Source organism: Equus quagga, chromosome 2 (genome assembly GCF_021613505.1).
Source record: "Equus quagga isolate Etosha38 chromosome 2, UCLA_HA_Equagga_1.0, whole genome shotgun sequence".
Taxonomy (NCBI): domain Eukaryota; kingdom Metazoa; phylum Chordata; class Mammalia; order Perissodactyla; family Equidae; genus Equus; species Equus quagga.
In genome coordinates this window covers 161142704-161169318 of record NC_060268.1, presented here as the reverse complement: position 1 = coordinate 161169318, position 26615 = coordinate 161142704, and the positions used below count along the sequence as shown (strand labels likewise).

Here is a 26615-nt window from a genome sequence, read left to right as displayed (position 1 = left end):
TTCTATGATCAAATAAGTTTAAAAAAAGATATGAACTTCATTCCGTGTTCCTTGCCTAGAGAGTAACAGTAACTCACTGGTATGTTGAAGGATCTAGGATGACCTGCAAGCAAGAAAGCTAGATAATTCAGCATTAATCCAAACATTTTACAAAGGGATCCATTTTTTTAAAAAAATATATTAAAATCCAATAATGCTGGTGTCCTATGGAACAGACTTCGGACAATGCTCTAGTAGAAGATCTCAAAGATCACTTCTTGGTCTAAAATTCTGTCTCAGTATAAGCATTCAACATAAAGTGCCATTTTGGGAAAAAGAGCATATTTTCCTCATAGAGGAAGATATAGACAAGAAGAAAAAAGAGAGATGATATTTAAATATGTTAAATGTTTCAATTAAAATATTTAAGACCAACATAATTTTTAAAAAGTCTGTTCAATGTAGTTAGATTATGTGGAAAGAAATCTGATCTTGACCCTTATCTAGAGATGGCCATTTTAATCTGGTTTTGTTGTATGACTGTTTTTTTAAGTGACTTAAACACTTGATGCATCTGTGTTTTCAGTTCCACATCTACCAAATAAAGGTTTGAGTGATCTGGGACAGTACAGAGGGTTTACTCTAGCCCCTAGGATTATTTAAGGAGCTCTCTACTGTGACCCAGGCCTCAGACGTTTACCAGTACACAAATTCGCTCCAAAGCCACAGAGGTGGAAATTAGTGATGCAGGGACCAGGTTAGTGCTGAAATATTTTAACTTGAATTCAGGGATGATGCTACATCCTGCTGACAAGGAAGGAAACATGAATTGGGAATAGTTGTTTGAGGATTGTAGATGCCCGGGTAAGGATTTTGATCTTTGTCCTATAGGAAACCGGGGGAGGGGGGCAGGGAGGGCAGTGAAGGTTTGGCTCTCCATAAATGAATGGCCTTGGGCTGATTTCCACAGCTAATTCCCTCCATTAGAAAGAAACAAAACATTTGGATGAATCACTTTTTGTTGAGTATATTAGTTAGCACCCTACGATTTGCAATGAACAGAAAGGCCAAATCAGCCTTGCTTCATCAACAAAGGGGATTTAAGGGCTTGCTTAACTGAAAATAGCTAGCATGTACAGAGCAGAAGCTAAGTGCCAGGCACTGTTATACATGCTGAACACTTACTAACTGATTTAATCCCCACAACTCCGTGGACGGCATCCTATTATCTCTATTTTGCAGGTAGAAATTCTGAGGCACAGAGTTCAGTTCATACAGCTAAGTTACAGAGCCGGGATTTGAACTTAAGTAGTTTTACTTCAAAGTCCGTTCTTTTAACCGTTTTGCTCTGCTGTGCTGTCTAACTGAAAAGGTACAGGTGGGAAGGTTTCTTAGATAGGCACATTCAAAGACTCAAAGAATGTTACAGAATTTGGGCTCGCTCTCTCCACCTTTTTAGCCCACTTTTTTGGGATTGGCTTTATTCCCTGCCTCCAAGATATGTGTCCATCATAAATAGACATTTTTTTTTTATTCTGATTGCTTACAAACTAATAGTAAGATATTTCTCTCTCTCTCTCTCTCTCTCTAATTATTCGACAGTCATTCTAGAATCATGTCTTACTGACTTTGCTTGGGTCACCTAGCCATCATTGATCCAATCACTATCATCAGGGAAATTGAATTTTTTGAATGCTAGGTTTACAAGCTCACTTCTGGTGCTGCGAGTGGAAGAAAGCAGCAAAGACTGAATATTGGGAGAAAATTTGTCTAAGAAAGATGAGCATGCTTTTCAAAGAACATCAGGCTACGATTGCAAGAAGAAACATAAATAGGCATTGGGAAGATACAAGACACGGCCAATTTTTATGCTAAACCTTAGTTTAGTATAAATAAACCTTAGTTTACATTATTGATCACGTCGAATTCATGAGCAGGTCTTATTTTTGGCTTCCCCCCTCTGGATTCTTTCTACAACAACATTATCAAACTCTAGAGTATGGCATGTAAGGCCTGAGTAGGGGTAAGGGCTATGGAACCCTTTGGATAAGGGTTCCTTCTTTGTTCACATGAGTTCACTATGATCAAGGCTAAAGAGGAGGGAGAGACTCATTCCCATATGTCTAAAGCAGAGTCAGAGCTGAGTTGTTGATTGATTGATTGAGAGAACATGGGCCTATATTACAATGAGAAATTTAGGTTATAAGTTAGGTAGAACCATCTGAGAAGATTTAAGTACTAAAACAGACAAAGGCCAAGAATCTTTCCATGTTTTTCTTCTACCTTTGTGCTTATGTGTAATTCTGTTTTGTTTCGTTTTGACTTTTGCTTTTTGAAAGTTACACCAATATCTACTGCCTTGGGCAAAGGGTGAAAAGCTACCAAGAGCATTTGAGCAGGCATCCCCTACAGAAGACAGCAAGCCTTGGTCTGAGACTACAAGCTTTGGTCTGTGCCACTATCTCTGAGCATCCAGTTCTCTGGAGTTCTGAATGGGAGAAGAAAGGATTTGGAATTCCCATCCCAGGGCTATCAGCTCACTACCTCCTCATTACCTTTGCATTGTTTCTATCTTCCAGGACTACCAGTCTGAAAACATCGTCAATGATGCAGACTATTTTTTCCCTCTTTTACTTAAGGTTTCCTACTGAAATGCTCAAAGTTTAAATAAGCAGATAAGTCCTTGAGCACTCATTAACATGGAGATTAGTGCTCTGAGATTTTTCCTCTGGGGTTTCAGAGCCTAGCCTTAGGACAGTGCTTCTCAAATGTTAATGTGCATATTAATCACTGAGGGATATTAAAGTGCAGATTTTGATTCACTAGGGAGGCCTGAGGTTTGTGCATCTAATAAGCTTGCAGGTGATGCCCCTGATGCTGGTCCATAGATCACACTGAGAGATGCAGAACTTGTCTATTTTCTCTCTGTCTCTTCATCTTTTCCTCCTATTTGCCCCATATAAGACTTCTGAGCATGTACCCTGTCTGTGCTTGGCAAATGTATCAGGATGACTGATTCTCCAAAGTCATACATATTTGAGAAAGTATTCTTCAAATTATCTAATGAGGCAATTAAATTATAACTCAGCTACCAAGCATCTCTCTGTCCTATTTTCTCATGACCTTACTGCATAACCCCACAAGTGACAAAGGAAACATATGATTAACACTTAACTAATTATTATTTCACAAATATGCAAAAGGAGAATCTCTATCTTCCATTACAGTGCCTAAGTGCCTATTCTGGTATTCCTCATTAGATGCTACACTGCACGCAGTCCAGGTTGACTTAATGAAACTCTTCTGCTTCACTTCCTTGTGTCTTTCCTCAGGACATGCACGTCATCAGCACAGATGAGAATCAAGTGTTTGCAGCAGTGCAAGAGTGGAACCAAAATGACACATACAACCTCTACATCTCAGACACCCGTGGTGTCTACTTCACCCTGGCCTTGGAAAATGTCCAGAGCAGCAGAGGACCTGAGGGCAATGTCATGATCGACCTCTATGAGGTATGTCACAAGGCATATGTAGTCCTGAGTCACTGCAGTGCATGGATTGGCCCAACACGAGCTGTTTCCCTGATCATTTTAATTACTGATTCCTTATATGGCCTCATTCCATTTGAGAGAGGGAGGGGTTTGGAGACTATTTTTATCAGTTAATTTGCAATCCATAGATCATTTTGGGGGAGGGATTTATTTTTGACCAAGTCCACAGTCCATGAACTGTTGGAAGACTTGCAGAGTGTCTGGAGAAGCAGTCAAACAATTAAAGGGTTTGAACAAGAGTGATCCTAGTGTGAAATTTGAAAAATTGTCTTAAAGGGCCAACAGTGTGTCAGGGTGTGAGCAAAGGGGTAGTGGACACTCTCTCTGAAGAAAGAATAAAGATGACATCTTTGTATTGGATCAGAAGGCATTCCTATGGGACTTGAAGACCTTTCTAACTAGATAACCTCCACTCCCTAACTGCTATCCTCTCAGAGGGCTAATGAGTGAGATAAGATTGATAGGTTTTTCTCTCCTAAATGAGGAGAAGCAGGAGAGACAAAAAGTAGAGTTTACCATTCTTCCCTACGGGAGCTATGGCTCTTTGTTTCTCAAAATGACCAGGATTCAAAATAAAATCATGTATGTTGGATCAGTTAACTTTCATGACAAATGATGTGGAGTTGGTGAGCCGAGGAGTCGAAAGAAAGATTTCTTGGACTCTCAAGATCTGGCAGCAGTGCTCCTCTATCTAGAAAATACTGTGGAATATCATGGGGACAGGACCCATGGGCAGTCAGGCTGCTGCGTGGGGACAGGGCCCATGGGCAGGAGGAGCCGCTGCTGCCCCCGCTACTGCTGCCATGGGGATGGGACCCATGGGCAGTCAGAGCTGCTGCTGGCATGGGGAGCTGCTGCTGCCGCGGGCATGGGGACAGGACACATGGGCAGTCAGAGCTGCTGCTGCTGCTTCTGCTGCAAACATGAGTGGAGTGTAAGGCTAATTTTAAGGCATGGGTATATGAGTCATCTCTTTATAAGACAAAGGAAAGAACATGAAAAAAACGTTGAAATGGTATCAGTGCAGGTGGGGTCTGGTCATTGGGTGATCCCATGACTTTTAGACAAGAATCAAATCAGATTAAGTAAAGGTCAGAAGCCACCACCCTAAATCAGTTACATGAGATTGCCAGACAGCAACCAACTTAAGTTCTTGCCTTCCCCATTAAGAGTTTCTAGGGACAAGGTCATCTCTCTTCTTCTTCCTGGTACAGAGAGGGAGGCACCTTTTACAGATAGAGATTTACCTTACAAATGTAAATGTGTCCCAACAAGGGCAAGTTCCATTCCCCAGAGCCTCCCTGACTGTCCCAGTTTATCAAAAGCAATCAGCCCCAAACAGTCCTGATGCCTAAGAGACATATCCTGGGGTGGCCAATTTCAGGTCCCTACAAGGTCATCCCCCCTTCCTTCACAAATGCAAATATCTCTCAAAGAGCAAGCAAATCCCAGTCCTCGGAGCCTGCTTCTCATCTGCAGTTTTAAAAGTAACCAGCCTAAAATCCTCATCAACAAACACCAACACTTTAGTTGCCATTTAAGGCACAGTTAGGTAGAAAGAAAGCTGGTATTTGGGGATGGATTTTAGCCATTCTCAGTCTTATCCTGTGCTGTAAAGGATTTATAATGGGTTTTAATGAGCCATTAAAAAACATATTCAGAATTTTGGAAGTGCAATCATATACTTATATTCTATCTGAAAAAAAAATCCTAAAACTGATTCAAATATGTACAGTCATAATGATGCTACCGTTTGCTTGAGTCTAAGTTCACTGAGTCAAGAGGTTGTTTGTATAAGGAGAAGCAAGAGACTTATGTCCAGTCTGTCAAAGAAAGAAACCGATTTCACTTAAGAAATTTAAACCTGTCATTGTAATTCCTTTTAGTGCTGTCTGTATTCCTTCTCCTTTAGGAGTTCTTAGGGCTTTACTTCTAGTATCTAAACTTCTCTGTATATATGTATAAAGAAAGGCATGTTAACAAACTGTATGCCCAATTTAGAGCCCAAGTATTTGTAATGGAAATTATGGCAGACTAGCATAGGACATAGTTTGTGTGTATATATTTAGAAAAAATCACTGCAGACTTTCTTATACATTCACAAGTTCCTTCCACTTCCTTTTATGCCCATGTTCCAGATAAATATAGTATCATATATCTCAGCCTCAAACTGAACGTGTTTTCTGGAAAACATTTACATAATCTGGTGATTTTGTTTCAAATTCATGTTGGGTAAAACTGTGATTTAGAGTATAAATTTTGGAGTCAGGCTGCCTGCATTTAAATCCTAGCTATACCACATGTATGTATTCTTGAGACAAATCCAATAACTTCTGAACCTCAGTTTCCTTGTTTAAAATATGAATATAAGCATGGTATCTACTTGAGAGGATTTCTCTGAGGACTAAATAAGGTAATCTTCTTAAAGTACTGATCAGTGCTTGAAATACAGCAATGCTCAACAAATTATAGGTAGCATAATTAATATTACATTCCAATGAGTTTAAGCCCCAATGCAATGTTCCATTCTTATAGTCTTAAAATCTACCCACATTGTTTAAATGTCCAGCACATTTCCGCTCTTTTGGGTCTCTACTCTCCCCATATTGCAATTAGCATGGCCATATGACATTCTTTAACACGAACTAGTTGTCTTCTTAGAAACAAGTGTAAATTGCCACATTCCTTTCCTCATTTGTAAATGTCTTATAAACATTTAAACTTTAAGTGTGTTTTGTTGAAATGCCATGTGTTATTTTGCCTTGATCCAGCACTCTCAATGGAAGTATCTTGCTCTGAGTATCTGGCTGGTATGAAGTCAAAGCAGCTGATTTTCAGGTTGCATCTTTCCCTTCCTTATCTTCTTTCCTCCTTTCAAGTCAATGTGGAATAGCTTCTCTGGATAAATTGTGTTTTCTGCCAAAATGGAGACCATTTTAATTGGTCCCTTGATGATAGAAAAGATGACAGGTTTGGGAAGGAGTGACTTTCCAATGTCATGTTATTTGCAACTGTTTTCTTGAACGGTTTTTTGAATTCAAACATCACTAACAGGTACAGAATGAGAAAAGGAAACGGTGACCTCTGGACATGGCAAACCATTTTTTGGTTAATCCTTGGGTTGCGCCTTTATATCTCTCTGGCAGTTGACTATCTATAGGGAAACTGCTGGCTCTCATTATCATCACTGTGAGCAGTGGTGTGACTGCATTATGTAAAGGTGTTCTGCATCCTGGGAAGAGCCTTTGTTTTATTAGCCTGACAGTTCACAGCAACTCGAATTGAAATTAATGTGATCAGAACGGCAGTGCCGTTTCTGCTGATTACCTAGATAGAAAGAATATTGGCTAACATGGAACCTGGCACAAAAGTTCCTTAAATCTTACAGTTCTGGCTAGCAGGAAGCTGAAAGCCATCCAGCATGAATTTCCCAGTAGAATTGCAACGAATGATGAGTACTTAGCGATAAATGAAAAGTAAAAAAATCCATAAATGAATTAATAAAGAGCAGAGATGAGCACCAGATGAAGTGGGGGTGACAGAGATAGAATACATGGAGTGCACGTCTGCTCACATTTGGGGTTGACTGAGGAGGATGACGTGCGTTCTTTGCTTGAATGCTTCTGCATGTCAATTACCTGCTGTTCCTGTATCTCTATGCTCTTTAAGCTATTTTAGCGGAGGCGAACTGTATAATATATAAGCGTATGATGAGTCTGTGTATTGAGGATATATATTGCTGATGAGTCTTTGTGGGAAATGCAGAAGGTAACACAGTTCTCATTAAAATCAATCATTTTGTTCACACATACCTAGGAACCTTGTGACAAATGTGGTTCTCTCTACTCTAGAACCGCATGTGTGTATGTAACAAGATAGGGAAATATTGGGGACATAGTCTTGGGGAAACATGTTACATGATTTAGTTATTGAAATACCAGAATTTTCTCAGTATGAATTGCTCATTGAACATGGGTCCCATTCAAAAGAGTCGAGAAATGTGAACCGGGAAAGTTGGCTGCAAAGCATAAATGCTAGAAACTGATTTTTCTTGATGAAAGATCATAATAACAATAGCTAATGTTTGGGGTGCCATCATGTGCCAGGTACTGTGTAAAGAACCTTCCATAATTATCTCATTCAATCCTTATATTAACTTTTTGACGTAGGGACTATAATCACTCCCCTTTCAAACGTAAGTAAGTGGTGGCAGAGAGAGTACAATCATTTTTGCAAGATCGCAAAGCTTGTAAGTGGCAGAATTAGGATCTGAATCTAGAGTGCAGAAACTCTTAACTACAAACCATTTTGTGTCTCCAGAAAAATCAGTATTTGCACTTTATTTGACTGTGGCCAAGTAATATCCCTAAGATAGAGATAGAAGGACATTGAAGAGCAGGATGAGTAATACTAGACTTTACCTAGCAGAAGAAATCTGACGGGAAGAAGAAAAGGGTCTGAGGAAAAGCCAACATGAACAGAATCAGCAGATGACTGCTCTGGAACCATTCACCACCCTCTGAACCAAGTCCTGAGCCCACAGTTGGAGCTAAATTCAGACAGTGTTATCATGTGCCTCTCAATTTTGTGTGGCGGATGGGTTTGTGTAAGAGAATCTTAGAAACTAGTGTCCTATAATTCTGTTCTTCCTGAATAGCACAAATGTCCCAGTGGCATCATGTGGGATGGGTGACAGAATACAGAATGCCTGATGGTGGCCAGAGCAAAAGAGATGTGACGAGTGTGTCCAAGACGTGTGATTCCTAGTGTATTCATCTGGTATAGATGAGAGGGGGTCTGACAGATCTGGACAATATCCTCCCTCCTCTGGGAAGGGAATATTAATTAATGATGATGAAGAGCACTTTGGTTTAATGGACAATGACAGTTCACCCCAGCCAAGTGGAAAGAGTTGTATTGGGAGTGAAGCAACCTGGCTGACAAATTCAGAATGCACAGAACGTGTGCATACGTGAATGAGCCACAGTGGGCATCATGAAATATATAACCAATGACCAGTGCATGTCCTGCTACACACATAGTGTCTTCTGCCTATTATAAGTACCCTCTCTTTAAGAGAAAAAGCTCAACAGTTGTGATAATGTAGCTTACAGCTTGATTTCTTGGGGAAAGACTGCCTTTTACAATCCAGCATAGGAGATAGGGAAGAAAAATGCTCTCCCATCCAGGAGATATTTATTACAGGACATAGAATATATTGTAGAATTATTTAAGGCTACTCTCTCCCTGCGAAGAGAGTGCTGACTGATCAAGGCACCAGGGAAGGAAGGAACACTTAGAGGTTTTTTTTTGGCAATAGGTTCCCTGATTACAAGGGCACTCTTGGCCCTGCTGTGTATGCATCTCTCCTGGCTGGGGCCCTCTCCTTTGGACAGAAAAATTTCCTATCCCCAAAGCCCAAAGAAGTCATGACTGTGTTCTCTTTCTTGCTACAGTTGTTGACTGATTTTTTCATTCTCTCCAAATTTTGGCACTTTGGATTTGCAATTAAAGTCTGAGGCAGAGAGGGTGGGAGGAATCATCTCCCAATCAGCATCAGAGACAGAAATAAGCAGAAACTCCTGTGCCAGGGTCTTCCCAACTTAGCCTCCACATGGAATACATGAGAGATTGGGACAGGTGAGGAACCCCTAGAGGTAAATATCAAAAAACAAAGGAGATATCTGGAGTTCTTCCTTTAAATCACCAAAGAAATCTAAGTCCCAGCACTTAGCACATTCTAACTTTCAAAAACCAAAATCAGTTAAATCAATGTATAGTTGCCTGGACATTCTAGGTGCCGCATCCCCAAAGCTTAGAAGAATGCATGGTAAATAATAGATGCTCAAAAAATGTTTATTGAACAACTATTGAGTAAATGTCCTGAAGAATGAATAAGAGGCAGCTTCCTGCAAGTATGATATCCATTTATATTTCTCTCAGTATACTCTAGGATGAAGGAGAAGTTTGAAGAAATAGTACAACCAAATGGTTAAGTGTGTGGGCTCTAGAGTGTGGACTCTACAGACTGATTTGGAGTCCAGCTCTGAGCTTCTCCAGGAACTGACCTTAGGCAAGTGGTTGGCCACATCCAAACTTTGGTTTTCACATCTGTAAAATGAGGATACCATTGACTCCACCACTTAGCATGCATGGAGAGATTCATGTGCTCACGCTTGCAAAGCCCTTTATTTAGTGCCTGACACTTCATAAGTACTCAAAAAATTTGGGGTACTGTTATTGTTGTTATATCTTCTAATGCAGGATTCTTACTATTTTATTAAAAACAGAAATAGGACTTCTTGTACAAAGTGACTTTTCTATTATTCATTTTAATGAAGAAATATGGTGGATTGAATGATAATCCAAAAGGTGTATTAGTGTGAATGGCCATAGGGTGAGAGATGGCAGGAGAAGCTGTGGTGAATTAACTGGTGGTAAGGGAAGTGTAAGGTGTACTAGAGAAGTCTTCAAGAAGACATGCCCGTAGGAAGCTTACACAGTTGTTGAGAGCCAAGATGTAGGTCCTGTCTACATGAGAGACAAATTGGAAGACCAAGAAAAAGAGTTGGGGACAGTTCAGGATAAAAAAGAGATGCTGGTTTCTGGAAAAAGGCTGATTGAGCTGGGCCTTGAGGGATGGATAGGTAGAGACATGTCAGGATGTTATCCAAAGGTGTTGGGAGTAGTCTGTGTGATCAAGGAGAGTAAGTATGAGAAGGGAAGTTAGTGCTTTGGGGCTGTCATTCTGGGGCACAGTAAACGTGCTGATAGGCTTTGTGTTGGCTGGAGGTTTGAGCTATAACATGTCATATTTAAAGTCTAATCAAAGTGATATTTTGGCTTACATGATAGTAGGGAATAAGAAATAATTATAAATTACCTTTGAGACTTCCGGTATCAAATTCTCCCATATGAAAGGCAAAGAAAGAAAAGTAGCTTCTCAACACATTCCGCATTCTCAGAGATCTTTGTGCAGAATTCAGAAAGGCAGAAAAAGTAAGAGGTCTTTCCCTGAAGGAAGACAAACTTCCAGCAGTGGGACGTATCATTCCCATAGGAAGATCTTCCTTGGAAACTCTGTGTCTATGCGAAGGCATGTCTTCATTGGGAATATTGCTTTTCCCTACCCTATCCCATCCCACAGCCCCACCCCATTCCAGAAATATGCACATACTGTGGATATAGAGGGAGGTTGTCTGGGAACAAAAACATGTCCACTCATCCTCATTGGAACCCCAGACCTTACACACACGCATAAACACACATGCACATACATACACACACGTGTACACCCATACAAATTCCACATTTGGGACACCAGTGCTGCTTCTTTGATACCCAAAGTCCTACAGTGAGAGACTAGAGGTTCCAAGAAATATCTGATGAGGCCTCATGAGAGAGCCCTTGTGGAAAGTTCCCCAGGCATAGGGTTGCACTGAGTCACACAGAAAGATGGACTTCTCAGGCTGAGAGTGACAGGAACAGTGAATGGCAAAAACCTGACAGCAGGGGTGACTATCTTTACAGACCAGGCCAAAGAAACAAAAAAATAAAATGACACCTCAAATGGGATTTTCACGGACAGGGTACCTTGGCCGCCAGAGGAAATAAGCAGACCCTCTCTAGCTCTATCCCCTGTTGTCACACATTCCCTCTGCTTTGCCAAGTTTTTATTCTTCAAGATAAACCTGAAGGCCAAGCTGCCAGAGATGAATTACAAAGTGCAGCTCTCCTCTCAAGTGGCATTTAATAATGCCAAGCAGTCGGGGGCCAATAAAGTCACCACTTCTGCAAATCAAATGAACCAGCTCCTAAACACACATAACCCTGCTCTGACACACTTGCCAAAAGTGGGAGAGGGCAGGAAGGAAAATGGGCAATGAAACTACCCGAATAGGTAATATTTTTATTCCTTCTGTATTTATTGTAACCTCCTAGAGTGTTGAATGGTTAAGACAGTGTTGTTTCTCACATATGGGTATGCCGTGGAGGGAAGGCAAGTATGACTTTGTGAAAATTCTGACTTATGAAATTTAATTTTTAAAGAACTGGCAGCTTAGTCTTATTTAAATATGTAACAGCCTCTTGAACATATGCAAAACCAATATGGAATTCCCTGGTGAGTAGTCCTTATGGAGCTGGTATAGTGAATAACTAAATATTATTTGTAATTAACATACCATCATTGGGAGGTAGTGTGCTCCTGGAATTGATGTCTTCCTCATTTGTTGAGGGTCAACAATGCATAACAAACTGTTCTGGCTGCTCTTGATTGCCCCAAATGAGGCTTGTTTTCCTAAGTAGTTCAAAGTATTCCTCCTAGCAACTCGTTTATACCATTTATTTGCTTAACAAACTTGCCATTCCAGAAGAGTATGAAGTTGGCCCAACTCTAAATTATCCCAGATGCCAGATCAGCAGGTACAAACTAATGAGGTTGGATTGTGTCAAAAGCAAAGGCAAAACGTGTGTATTCTGTTGGTGGAAACCCAACCTTTTTGAACTGAGAAGTTCACAGCTGTATTTGTTGAAAGAACATTGGAAGTCAGACAGATTTGAGTGTGGACCCCAACTCTCTGTTATCTTAAGCAATTAAATTTGTTTACACCTCAGTTTCCTCATCCATAGAATTGAGATGATTGCTGTTAAGCAGGTTTGTAGTGAATATTGAGGTTTTGTATCTAAACTACTGGACACAGGGCTTGGTACTTGGCAAAGACTGATGTTTCACTCTTGTGCTTAAAAATTTTTATATTATAATATAAAGGGCCTGAGTTCAATTAAATGGGTTCAAATATGCTTGCTAACTTATTCACTTACTCCCTATCTGTGCTCCAGAGAGCCACTTAATCTGTTTCTGTTTCCTCATCCTCAAAATGTGGCTAATGAGAACTATCTCATGGTTATTGTGAGCATTAAATGAGATACCTATGCATAGTGTTAGAATGCACCATTCAACACATTGCAGACCCTTTTCTCACTGCCTTCTAGTTTTCTTGCATTGTCATAATTTCAAGCAGAGTAAAATATGTAGGAATGTGTTTAGTAATCTCTTAAACACATGAAAAATATAATGCACAATTAATGACTTGTTAGTGCACGGCTTGGGAAATTTATGAATTGTTACCTCTTTCCTAACGTATAGAAGAGAAAAAGAAGTCATATTTTCACAGCCAAATAATTAATAAGGACTGTTTATAGTGGGAACAAAGGTATTATAGGAATGATGGAGGGATTATTTGACATTTTAGGGAAACCACTCTTCTTTAAGTTTAAAAGCTGTTCTCTTTTGTTCAATGTATTTTGGTGGTGCAACAGAGCAATCTTTTACAGAGAAAAAAAGCACTAGTAATTGGATCCTGAGCTTTAACTGACCTCTTTCAATTGCACAAGGCTGTAGAAAGCTCAATGATTTAGATAGTCTTTAAAAGAATGGGCTGTGAAGCCAGAGAGTTCTGTGTTAAAATCCCAGGTCACCACTTATTATCTGTGTGACCTTAGGCAAGTCACTTTACTGAATGAGCCTCAGTTTTCCCATCTATAAAAAAGAATAAATGATACTTACCCAAGAGGACTGTTACAGGATTCAATGAGATATTTAAGATTGTGGGTGCCATGCCTAACATGTAATAAAAGTATCTCCTATTTATTTATCAATTACCAAGAAGCAGAACTGAAAGCACCAGAGTTTATCTCTAGGCAACTGCAAGCTCCTACCAACCTACCTTAGGGAAATAAGAAGCCTCTATCAAACTTACATTACGGCCCCCATGCCCTAAGGGGCACTAGTCTATTGCTTTCTGTCCCACAGCCCAGGAAGTCATCATCCTTAAGCATCACCCCCTCTTCCTCCATCCTTACCTTCTCCTTCCTCCAAGAGAATTGCTCACAGCTGAATTTGACAGTCTGCTTTCTTTTTTTTAAGTAAACAAATATATCCATTCTCAAATTGATGTATTTTTCAGCCATGTCAATTTTTCCCAGGTAGCAGGGATAAAGGGAATGTTCTTGGCTAACAAGAAGATTGACAACCAAGTGAAGACTTTCATCACGTATAACAAAGGCAGAGACTGGCGTTTGCTGCAGGCACCAGACACGGATCTAAGGGGAGACCCAGTTCAGTGCTTACTGGTGAGTCTTCATATTGGGGCAGAATGTCCCACCCGGTGAGGGCTGGAAATGGATGTTAAACAAGCAGATGAAAATGATTTCAGGGCTTCTTGCTCAACAGTTGAACCAAAGGAGACAGGGAAGGTTGTGAAGCCTGAATGTGTATAAGAGTCACAGCGCTGCCTTTTGTGATGGACCAAAGAGGTAAGAGAACATGAGAAAGTTTCTTACTCACTTAGAAGGTTCTTCAGCTGCGGCCCAAGTTCTGATGAGGACCTCAAATTGTAGTTTAAAGGAAGACATGATAATTTCCATCTATGATGGGGATATACACTCTTATTTTCCCATGAATAACCTGTTACAGGTCTAATGGTACATAAATTCAGCTGTAGAATTGATGAACTGAATGCAGAATTGTGTAGGTGTATTTTCAAGCATAGATATTTAATCATATTTTGAAAGGAGTTTATGCCTCAAAAAGGGTAAGAACCAGTCATTTAGACCCTTGTTGGTAATCTTTGTATGTTCCATTCATTTATGTCTCATTCTATAAAGCTGGGATTGGTGAGTGGGGTGAATATAGCCCACCACTTGTTTTTGTAAATAAAGTTTAATTAGAAAACAATCATGCTTATTCATTTATATATTGTCTATGGCTGCTTTTGCTCCACAATGGCAGAACTGAGTAGTTATGACAGTGACTGTGTGGTCCACAAAGTCTGGGATATTTATTATCTGGCCCTATAAAAAAAAGTTTGCTGATGCCTGCTTTGAAGTATGGCTTTCTTTTAATGTCTAACATTTGGGTAATAAATAGATCAGCCTGAAGTTATTTATATGTTTGATTATATGATGGCATCCGAGAGAGGGATCAAAGATGAGTCGTGCCTTCCAGGAGTTTGCAGTCTACTTGAGAAAGACTAGATTAATAAATGAAAGATTATAGGGTCACGTCTCACTCCTCTTAGTAGTTCTAGTGCCTACCTTGTACTTGACACATGGATAGATACTGAGTGAATGCAGGAGGGTGGGAAGAGATTAATTACAAAAGAAAGTATAGTTAAGTGCTAATTTCTGTAAAACAATTCAGAAGTTGTATTTAAATTCATAAAAGGGAGAGAGCAGTATATAAATCTAGAGGGGAGACCTATTCTTATTTTAGTAAGAAGGGCTTGGGATATATACATATAAATATAAATACATACATCAGTGTTCACGCTCTTCATACAGTTCTGACTTTGATGTTATCCACGTTCAGCTTGCATCCTTCTGTCCCATGAAGTCTGAACAGTCACTGTGCAGGTTCATCTCATACAGCTATAGGTGGGTCACCCTCCTACTCGAGAAGATGCCAGCAGCCAAAGCTTGACCTTATTAGTGCAGAGGATATCACAGTTGTCACTGTGCATCAGGGAAGCAGTCTGAAATTCAGCCTCCCACTCAGCTTCTATCATTATTACTGGCAACTTACAGAGGGAAAAAAAAGCCAGTTGTTATAGTAAGTGCACAAAGCTGGGGGGTGACGGAGTAAGTAAATGTAACAGTTATTTATTGAATACCCACTCTATGCAAGGCATAGTTCAGTAGCATTTTAAAAAACAAGGCCACCTTCCTAGTTTAGCTATTTCAAGTTGGAGCATCATGATATTTAGCCAAAGATGCATGAGATGCACCAGTGCCTTAATGTGGTCCTCTGTCCCACCGTGCACTTTGGAGATTAGATGGTCATGAGAGAGAATTAACCATATCACCTCTAGAAGCTTGCCTGGATGCTCTGGCATCATAAATGGACCATTAGAAATGCCTCTTACACAAAGTAGTTAGTGAGGTGTTCCCTGTTCCAGCCCTTGCTCAGTGTTAGGAGGTCTTATTGCTGTGCCTCCAATATTGATATACACTGTCAGTTTACTTCTCATCTCCGCTGGGACCATGCTAATCCAAGCCACCATCATTTCCCACTTCCCCTACAGTGACAGGCTCCTAACTGCTCCTCCAATGTCTCCCAGGCGATCTCTTCTCCACACAACAACCAATTTGAACTTTGGTTTTTTTAAATCCAATTTGATTTGGGTAAGACATATTTATGTAAAAAGCACCTGTTTTATAAGTATAATTTGATGAATAGTGACAAATGTATATACCCATGTAACCACCACCACAGTCAAGATGGGACATTTTCATCACCCTAACAAGTTGCTTTGTGCACCTTCGCAGTCAGTGTTCCTAGTCTTGGCCCTAGACAACCACTAATTGCTTTCCTTTACTGTAGATTAGATTTCTCTTTTCTAAAATTTTGTGGAAATAGGATCAACTTGAGCTTTAAAAATTCAGATCATTACTCTCCTTTACTTAAACCTTCTAATGACTTTCTGATTCAGGTAGAATAAAATGCAAACACCTAAGCATTGCCTTCAAGGTCCCATATGGTCTGGCACCTGTCTGTTTCTCCTGCCTGTTCTTCAGCCTCTCTCTTTCTTCCTTCCTTACACACAGGCCGCGCTGGGGAAGGATGGTGCTTCTTTCCATACCACTAACTCACTGTGCTCATCCTTGTCTTAGACTCTGCACTTGCCATTATTGCTCTTAAAATGCCATTCTACTCTGGCTTTTTCTTGATGTTCACATCCTTGCTTCTTTGCTTTAGTCTCAGAGAGCTTTCCTGAGCATTCTCTAAAGTTGTACTTGTTCCAACCTTTGTTATTCATGACCGCTCTCATTATCTGAAATCAGCACGTGCATTTGTTGACTTTCTTGTCCATCTTCCCTTGCTAAAGTGGAGCTCCATGAGCATAGAGACTGTGGCTCTTTTTCAGCCACTCCAAAGAACCAGCTCAAGAATCCTACCCGCCACATGGTAGCTTCTCAACACACGTGTTGTTGTTGTGGGTATTGTGTCTGTTTGAAGTGGATGCCCCATTGATGGGTTTTGTTTGTGTTACACATTTGGACTTCTGTGAAAGCCTTTATTTGCCACTGATAGCCACACTGAAGGATTTGCCATAATATCCATCTCTGAAGCTCACAGGCTCAAGTTGACCCAAAAGTTGACAAAATCAGTAGGCTCCTTAAGGTTGAGGAAAGATGAATTAATGAGCCCTAGATGTATAGTACCCAGGAGTCTTTTGGCCTTCCTCCATCATTAACCGTATTGTATAATGTACAGTCATACATCACTTAACAACAGGGTTATGTTCCTATAAATGTGTCATTAGGTGATTTTTGTCATTGTTCAAACATCATAGAGTGCCCTTACAGAAACATAGATAGTACAACCTACAATACACCTAGGCTATATGGTACTAATCTTATGGGACTACCATCCTATATGCAGTCCGACGATGATCTAAACATCGTTATGTGGCACATGACTGTAATTTCAATGTGAGCTTTAGAAAACAGACAGCAGGGTGAGGAGGGGAAATGACAAAGGGAGTGGGGAGGAGAAACTAAAATCATTTTATAAAAATCTGCCAAAGGCACAAAACAGGAAAGAACATCTTTGAGCTACAGGAGACCCTGACTGTTAAAAACCTTCTTTAGACTGGGGAGCTGGTGGGAGAGAGGAGATAAAAAGTGATTTTAGATTGTGAGTACGTGGAAAGTGACAGTGTCACCAAAAGCACAGCTTAGTGATTAGAAAAGAGATTTTCCAGCAGGGCTGCTACAAATGTGGAACAAGTTCAGAATTACAGCCCCAAATGGAATGTTCCTGGTTAAATGTGTTCTATAGAAATAAGACATTCAGGGTAATTTGGGGCTGTATTTTTAGGGCTTTTATATTGATTGCCTGGAGGGCTCAGCTGGGATGTCTTTCCTCTGAAGACTGCATTGTACAATTAGATGGGGTATTACAGGTCATGGTCCACCTGCCTCCAAAGCCTCAGGATTGGGCTCCCAAGAGGCAAGATCTGTGAGCTGAGTCTGTGACAAATCATCGGGCCCCTAGGGAAAGCAAAGTGTTTCATGGAGAGAGGTTGTGACTTCTTTGTGGATGCAGTTGGCAGTTTTCTACTAGAGCTAAGCAGCCAGCTACCCAAGTTGCTTCTTGACTCTGCTTTCCACTTCCTTTGCACTGTCTGTGAATCTATACATTGTACTAGATTGGAGCCGAGCTAGATGCCCCATACCCAAGCAAATGGCCCAGGGGTCTCCCTCTTCTTTCATATTGACTCCTTACTGAAGATCTAATGGATTCCTAGCTCCAAGCGAGGCCAAACAGCGCAGAAACAGCACAAGTGTATATGTGTGGGGGTGGATTTGGGGGACATTGTTTGGGAATTTACCTGCTGCCTTATTGTTTATGAATGTTCTGATCTGGCTTTTCAGCAAAATACTGAGATTAGGAGCCATAGGGATAAAGGTAACATGAAGATGAGATCTAAAGGCTATTAATACAGAGAGCCGGGAGGGGTGAGAGGAAGTAAAATGAGTAGCTGGTTGACCTTCAAGTAATCTAATAGTTGTTTAAGTTGATTTATATTGTGGTGGAGGAATGTTCTGTCATTTAGTAATTCTCTTTGGGCCATCCACACTGCTAAGAAGACAATAGCTATTTAATGGATCAATTAAATCCAACAGACATTTCTCAAACATTTGTGATGGCCAAAGGATTTTGTTGTTTGAAATAAAAAAAGAAAAGAATAAAGCAAAAGAAAAGTAATAGGGACCTAGAGGTCCACAATGGGCTTGAAGAGTTTGTGACCTCCCTGAAATTGAATACAAAAGTGTGTTCACTTGCCTTTGTGCACTTTTTCTTGGGAAAGAGTCCTTAATTTGTCTCAGATTCTCAAAGTCTGTACCTGACCCTGAGAAGATTAACGACTAAGGCTCTAGTTGCTCCTAAAATTGACCAGTTGATGACATTCCAAGCCCTGTGACTATGTGTGAGTAAGGGCACAAAGTGCAGCTTCTAAACATGCATGCTGGTCCCTCTACTCTCTGTAAGTCCACTCTTAGGTCACAGTGGTTTCAGGATGTAATTCTCTATTTTCTTAACGTGGAAAGGGATAGAAAATAGAGGAATGCCTTTGGAACAAGCTGTGCTTTGATTGTACTGAGATGGAGATAACTCTGGAAAGATACTCAGGTACTCAGTACACGTTTGCTAACAGAAGGAAAGAAGGCAGGAAGGAAGAGAGGTGGACAGATGCCCACTGCTGGGGCAAAATGTTCCTAAAAATTAGAAAGCCTTGTCTTGTATCCTCCAGGAGTTTGCAGTGGCTAGATAACGATTATAATAAACCTCTCTATGACTTTTTGGTGACTTGACTTTCACAAATATCCAAAACAGGTCAGGTACAAAAGCTTCAGTTAAAAAGGTGAAGATGAATCGTGTAACATTGTTTTTCTTCAAACATTGATGTAGACTATATAACTTCCTTGAAAAAATGGAAGAAAAAATAGCCACAGAATATTCTCCTTGTACCAGCTGGGGGCAATCCAGTACTACAAATGTGAGAGTGGAAGAAAAAGTGCACCAAAAAGATCATTTCTAATGTTGCTGCTACTGCATGAGCTAGTGTCTTTTCTTCTCAGGTTAATTTATCTCAGGCCTCTGAAAACCATAGCAACAGAGCAGTGCTGAGATGGCCAATTGAAAATGCCCTCTTTCCTTTGTAGACAAGTGCCCTATATTACATAATGCCTGAATGGGGTGGCAATGAGCTTCACAGTCTTCCAGACCACTGGGTGATGACCGATGTGGCAGGTGGCTGGCTCAAGATTGCAAACTGGGTGCTCCCTTGGCCAGGGATGTCCTGCTCTATCGGGTGGTGCAAAATGCCCTCCACTAAATCCATATGACTACACATAATCCCCAAGGAGTGAGGAACTTCTTGGAATGTCCTGGAGATACTCACATTACTGTGATAGTGTGGTTTATAAATAAACTCATGTACTTCTGCCATGGTTCTGAGTAAAATAGTAAAGTAGTGTCTTTCATGTCCTAACATAAAAGTATTGCTTGATATTTAAGGCATTATGGACTGTCTTTTAGATCCTTTGCTAGGTTCCACAGAAGACACAAAGTAGTAGTTGATGTTTTCTCTTTGTTTTTAGAGTATTCCTCTTAGGGAGATAAAACTGTACATTCCTCAAGTAGATAATATAGCATTTTGCATGGTTAATAAACTGTTGTAGATCAGAAAAGGGGAGATCCTGATAGACTGCAGCTCTCGGGAAAACTTTCATGAAAAATGGTTTGACACCTCTGGTGCGTCCCGTCTGAGTGTTGTGCAGTGCTGTCCTGGGACCCCTGAAACATACAGCAATACCTATTCTAGTCTTCCTCTTGGACAAAGGCAGCCAAGTGTTTGGGTCTGACTATTTCTTCCTTTAAGTTCTGTCTTCTTTATTCTTACGGAATCTTACAAAGTAAAAACGCCTTTTTTGAAAACTTTACATGAAATTTTCATACAAACCCATAATTTAGTTCTGTCATTATTCCTTGAGACTTTACTCAATGTGTTGGGAGTGAGGAAAAGACCCTATTGTGATCCACTGTTTTATTTTATCAGTATTTTGGCTGCTTTTATTCCTGATTTTCATTTTTATTTTGTCAGTTACTCTATCCCATATAAATTTAATCATTGTACCTCTGTAACTCTGAATATCTGCTGGCTGAGACTTACAAGGCAGAATAAAAGTAATATCAGAGATACATTGGTGATTTCAAAAACTCAAGTCGATAAGACTAGAAAATAATCTTCCTGAGAGATGAAAAGAAATGTGAGTCCAGACACAAACTTGTAGTTTTTGACAGCTCAGTACAAGAACTATTTTAAATGAAATTAATATAAGATGTACTATCCTGTTTCTGAAAACTGTTGATATCTTAATCATAGAATTTGATCAAGATTTTTATGCACAGTAAACAAGTCCCTTAAATTTTCATTTAAATTATTACACATTTTGTGTACACTTTGTCTACACATATGACCTTTATATTGAATAATACTGAATCTGATAATACCCTGATAGAAACACTGTGTAAATTATCTAGTAGATGTTAGGACACGTCATACAACTTCTATCCAACTGAGACCAGGATCTCAAATGAAGAGTGGCTACGAGATGCTGCCTGACTTCTTCCAAGCCCTCCCAGCCTGACCAAACCTTCTTTCCTGGCTTCATATCCCACTTCTCCTCAGTCTTTCCTGACTACGTACTGTATTGCTCATACCTCGACTCTTCTGCTTCTTTTCTTTGTTATTAATATTACTCAGGCCTGAAATGTTCCTTATCCCTGTGAACATCTCGTTGGCAGTTCATATCCTACCCATCTCTGCCTCAGGCACCATTTTCCCCTGGAAGTCTTCCCTGATCCAAAGTTGGCCGTAGTCCTGTCACCCTCTAGAATCTCATATTTTGTCTATATTGGTCTTATGGCTGTTAAAATATTCTCTCTTTATAGTAATCAATAGATTTTCAATTATACACTCTGTAATGTCAGAGACCAAATTTTGGTCAATTAACTCTTTCATAAACTACATCTAGGGTTTTACAGGTAAAATACTAAAATGTTTGTTGAATGACCAAATGGCAATTAAGGCAGTAGATCATACTTAAAATGAAGGTGCTCTCTCCATTACCAACTTGGCAGCTGTCTTATACTGAGTGGACACCAGGTATTTGTGGAATGAGAAGATAGGTGAATGGGTGGGCACATGGAGGGACGGATGGATGGGGGGGGGGTGGTTGTTTGGACAGATGCTCTGAAATCTTGGCTGTAAATGACTGTTTAGATTATGCACTTTTATAACACTCATCTCTCCTCTTCACAGCCCTATTGCTCACTGCACCTTCACCTTAAGGTCTCTGAGAATCCCTACACATCAGGGATCATTGCCAGCCGAGACACAGCTCCCAGCATCATAGTGGCTTCAGGTAAGAAGGTTTCCTGCTTTGCTTGCTGTTGTAAATTGTGTTTATTTTAAGGACCTAGCTATCTGTGCTTGGAACTTAAATGGGCAAGCTAAAAATATTTTTGAAAGGCACCTAAACCATTGACCCTGAAGCAAGTATGCTGAAAAGCCCTGCTCAGAGCTGTTTACAGTCTAACTCCATCTCAGGCAATGCGGACACCAGCATAGCCCGTTGTTAGCTTTTGCAGAGAGTTCCCTTCGCTAATGGTGATGTGCTCTTTCTAGGTAACATCGGCTCTGAACTCTCAGATAGCGACATCAGCATGTTTGTCTCTTCCGATGCAGGGAACACCTGGAGGCAGGTAAGAAAGTATCCTGGGTCCCATTTCTGAAGTTTAAATGACAGAAAAATTGCCCAAATTTCAATTCTGGGACCTTATTTAGCTCCACATAAATCCTACAACCAGCCAATGTGGTTATTTTCCTTTTTGTTTTATGAAAGTCTTGAACAAGTCTTTGAGTTTAGCAAATATTTATGCAATTTGATTTTTTTGCCTTTCAATAAAAATGAACCTTATTTGGAACCCAGGTATAAGAAAGTGTTTAAGTGATGATGAAACCGAATTAGATATCTCTGAATTTTTCCTGTAAAAGAAAACCAGAATCCCAAAGAATTTATCGTACAGGGAACATGGTGCCTAGATGGTGGATTATATATCTAGCACTTAGTTGCCTCCATAAGTCCCCTTGTCTTGAAGTCAGAATAGAGAGGAACTGAGTGATAGAGAAAATAGCCGTTACCCAGGTGGTATTCGGAGATGTTTAAATCTCATGTACAAAAGACAGAGTAATAACCATCAGGGTGCATATGTTAGGAAAGTAGAAATGGGATCACTTTAAAGCAATGTGTTTAGCTTAAATGCTTCCTTTCTTTCTTCTGAATGAAAATTAGATACCCATAGCTCATAAAACAGGCATTTAATGAGGTTTAGCAATCATAACAAGATTTGTGCCTAATGCATGGTTGTTACACTTCAATAAATATGTTTTAATAACCCACTGACGTTTAATTATCATACAATAACTAGCACCGTAAATTGAAATCTAATGCACAGGTAATCACACAGCCATGAGAACACTCTGCTTTAAATTTTAGACAGAGATGTTCATGTTATGGTCCAGTTACTATTTCCTAGTTTCAGACCCTTTGTAGCTCCTCAGTGTGATTCACATGTTTTCAGAAGAACAGGGCAGTAAAGAAATTTGCTTAAGAAACCCAAGGGCTATTGATCTTGGAGATATGTAGGAACAAGGACTATTAAGCTTCCTCTGGAAAATAGTTAGAGAGCCAGGATCCCATTTTTTTCTTTCCACCACCCCAAACAAAGCAAAGAAGGCTCTACTTCTGTATTCTTAGGATATATACTATAGTCCTTATTTACATATAAGAAGTAAACAAAGGGGAAAAAGATTATGTCTGTAGTGTAACCACAGACAAGGCTATACTAACAATGTGACTCTGAGAAAACAGAATGCATCTTATAGAGAGGACTCGCAAATTGTTTTCAGCTTGTCTCCATTTGGCTTCAGATTAGTTTCTCCACATTTGGAGAAAGACTCAATGACACATATGCTCAAAGATGATGATTTCGTTTTTGGTTTTTTTTCCTTCTTCTTCTTCTCCCCAAAGCCCCCAGTACCTAGTTGTATATTCTGGTTGTGGGTCCTTCTGGCTGTGCTGTGTAGAATGCAGCCTTAGCATGGCTTGATGAGTGATGCCGTGTCCACACCCAGGATCTGAAACTGTGAAACCCTGGGCCACCGAAGCAGGGTGCACGAACTTAACCACTCGGCCGCAAGGCTGGGCCCAATAATTCCGTTTTGATCAGAACTACTTTATGACTTAGTAGAGAATCTATGAATTAACAAGAACACCTTTCCTCTATAGTACTTGGAAACTTTGAAATAATTACATGTGGAAAGGGCACTGTGGTGCTGTAAGTCCCAGCTCCATCAATTACTATATACATGATCTTAAGCAAGTCACCACATCTCTCTAAACCGTACTTTTCTCATCTGTAAAAATGAGAAAGTTGGAGTAAAGTATCTCTAAGGTTTCTTCCACCTAACGATGTTACCCAATGTGGACAATTATCCAGTATTCTGACATCATCATGAATGGAGATTAAATAACTTACCACAAAAAGACAGGGATATAGACATGAAAACATAACTATTTATTTTTTAAATTTCTTTTGTGGTGCACCTAAAATCATTTTATGTAACTCCAGTGGTATATGTAGCCCACCCTATGTAGTTCCCAAAGATTTTGGGAAACCTAGTTCTATCATGGGAAGGATTTTTCCCCTCATGTGAAGCCTACTTCTCTGAGTTCTGGGTATGCATGGATGTGGATGTGTATCCATATGTCTGTGTTTTCCTCTTTCAGATCTTTGAAGAAGAGCACAGCGTTTTGTATCTGGATCAAGGCGGAGTCCTCGTTGCTATGAAGCACACGTCTCTCCCAATTCGACATCTCTGGTAAAGGCACCTATTACCTATAAGTCATGCACCTGATAGTTCCACACTGCTAAGACTAGTTTAGGAGTCAGGCCATCAGATTGTGACTGTGTTTGTAGTAAAATGTCAAGGTCTACTCAAACATTATTTATACCTTTGCTCTATTAAAATAGGATTGTTGCCTTCAGTTTCACAAAAGGTGGAGGAAAGGAGAGAGGGAGGGAAGGAGGGGAGGAGGGAGAGAAAGAAAGAAGCTGATTGATTCTGCCCCTGAGAGAGGAATTGCATTATGGTTTTTGAATGTGACAGTATCCCGCCCCCGCCCAGTACCTTATTCCTTCAGCGTAACCATGGGTAGAATGGTGTGTCAGGTATAATCTCTGAGTAGCTTAACTCTTGCAGTCACCTTTCCCAAATAACGTCTCCTGGAGTTTAATATTTGTGTTCATGATATGTGTTCTGCACAGACATGAGCTGTTCAGGACACTTCTGCTCCTATCTCATTTCTCCTGTTCCTACCTCCTTAGATTCCTTTTCAAGGGTGACATTCTGCAACTCTACCTGTAGGTCTTTCACAGGTGGACATGCAAGGCCTCACTTCCAGAGGGGTTTCCAATAGACTCCTTCATCTGTGTTTTTAAAAGTGTCTCTCTCCACGTGCGAGCTTGTTCAAAGTCGAAAACCTTGTTTTGCCTCCACTGTTGGTTACTTTGTTGACTGAAGAGGAAGCTGCAAAAATAAGAGAAAGAGAGGCGTAGCTCGGGGGAAGGCATCCATAGAGAAAGGCAGAGCAAAGAAAACATCTTGTGTGACCATCAGATTTGTAGACCTCTCTCCTCCTACTCTCAATGAGTCAGCTGGGATTTCTAACAGTGTAAGAGGGCTGCTGCCTAGGGTTCCATCTCTTAGAGGGGGCTGTGTCAAGTCCATCTAAGTAGGTCCCATAAGGCCATTGCTCTTCAGAATCAACTGCAAAGCTTGCTGCTAGATTACAGAGAGGTTTTTGAGCGGGTCACATTGAGATCTAAGACCTAATTAAATATCCAAATTAAAAAAAAATTCTTTCAAAGACTTATTATTATTCCCGTTTCATGCAGTTCTTCCCTTATTGATGTTATAACACATTTGGGTCCCAGATCACTTGGCTAACTGTATTTCTACCTTCTTATGTAATTAAGAGCACTTATTCATATAAAAGGCTCACTTTGACAATGCCTCGGGTACTTTTTAAATGAATTCTCTCCCTGTTGATAGTATCTTTCCTTTGAAAGGATTTTTTTTTTTCTTTTGAGATCTGATGGCTGTTATTTTTTCTGTCATTAGGTTGAGTTTTGATGAAGGGAGATCTTGGAGCAAATACAGTTTCACATCTATTCCACTTTTTGTGGATGGGGTTCTGGGTGAGCCCGGGGAAGAGACTCTAATCATGACGTAAGTGGAAAACTATGATGTCTTCTAGTCTTAGTATCAATCCAGAAACACGTTATTTTTTAGCTGAGCCTGTTAACTTTGCTACTGTTAGGTTTGAAGTGGCTAGCAAAGACAGTGCATCTAACTTCATGATTCTCCAACAAAGAGGAAAGAAAAATGTGGGCGGCCATTTTCTTGGCTCTTTATTCATTATGAGGAAACCCACACTGAGGGCTGGCAGCAGAAGGGCACAGCTTATTTCTTCCTGTACTGAATGGGCTTAGGGAGACTAGAAGTGATTATTTCAACAGAAAATAAAACTACAAATTTACAACTTTAATAATACACTTGATATAGAGAAAATCACAGGCGTGCAAGAATGATTTCACTTTAAGACAGAACACAAAGCTTGATCAAAACCCCACAAAGGATTTTATTTTTCCCTGGCTCTTTACCTAACCCAATTGTGAGGCATATTAGGAAAACCATGAGAACAATCTGTTCTTGTGAAATTATATTTGCAGTCATTCTTGTCTGGAAAGTGATGATCATTAATTCGTGAAAGACGTGATTAATGACTTGCCTGCCTATGGGTTTCAAAACATGAGCTTTGAATTTAAAATATGAAGTGGTAAATTTTTTTTTTTTCTCCTGGAAAATTGGACATGGAAAATAGAGAGGGAAGCTTTTAAAGTAGTTGATCCTGTCATCAATGAAAGTTTAAAAATGAAAGGAAACAATTGGTACATTTTCTAATTTTTTCTTCCCTCCTTTTTCTAATGATCAGAAAGATCAACAAAAATTTAATATGCCTAACATCTACACTTTTGTCCATGGTAAACATAGCTAGAATAGTAGTTTTTCAATATTTGTCTTTATTCAATTTTTATATTTCCAAAACATAGATGAAAAAAAGCTGACTGAAAAGGCTACTTTGTGGCTTTTATCCACGCCTACAATTGATGATTCAAACACCTCATTAACTGCCTGAGTCTCTGTGAGTAAGGAGAGCAGAATGCACTGTGTAAGAAATATATAACTTCTTGGCTCTGCTGCCCACTTTCCCTAGGGACGTGGGAATGTAAAAGAGCGTGGAAACTATGGGAACCTGTGCCTTAGCAAGAGAAGCTGGAAGTATAGTCTTGGACCACATAGACTGCATCATTTGTGATTGTTTTCT

The 26615-nt window shown here is 40.0% G+C and overlaps 1 protein-coding gene across 1 annotated transcript in view; it reads left to right on the top strand.

The window, feature by feature from the left end:
- SORCS1 (sortilin related VPS10 domain containing receptor 1) overlaps window positions 1-26615 on the top strand; it is a 476329-nt gene that overhangs the window by 363841 nt on the left and 85873 nt on the right. Inside the window, exons 9-14 of the mRNA XM_046654074.1 lie at window positions 3312-3491; window positions 13518-13664; window positions 21425-21527; window positions 21791-21867; window positions 23955-24046; window positions 25349-25456. Coding sequence (XP_046510030.1) covers window positions 3312-3491; window positions 13518-13664; window positions 21425-21527; window positions 21791-21867; window positions 23955-24046; window positions 25349-25456 — 707 coding nt within the window. The remainder of the gene's footprint in view (window positions 1-3311; window positions 3492-13517; window positions 13665-21424; window positions 21528-21790; window positions 21868-23954; window positions 24047-25348; window positions 25457-26615) is intronic.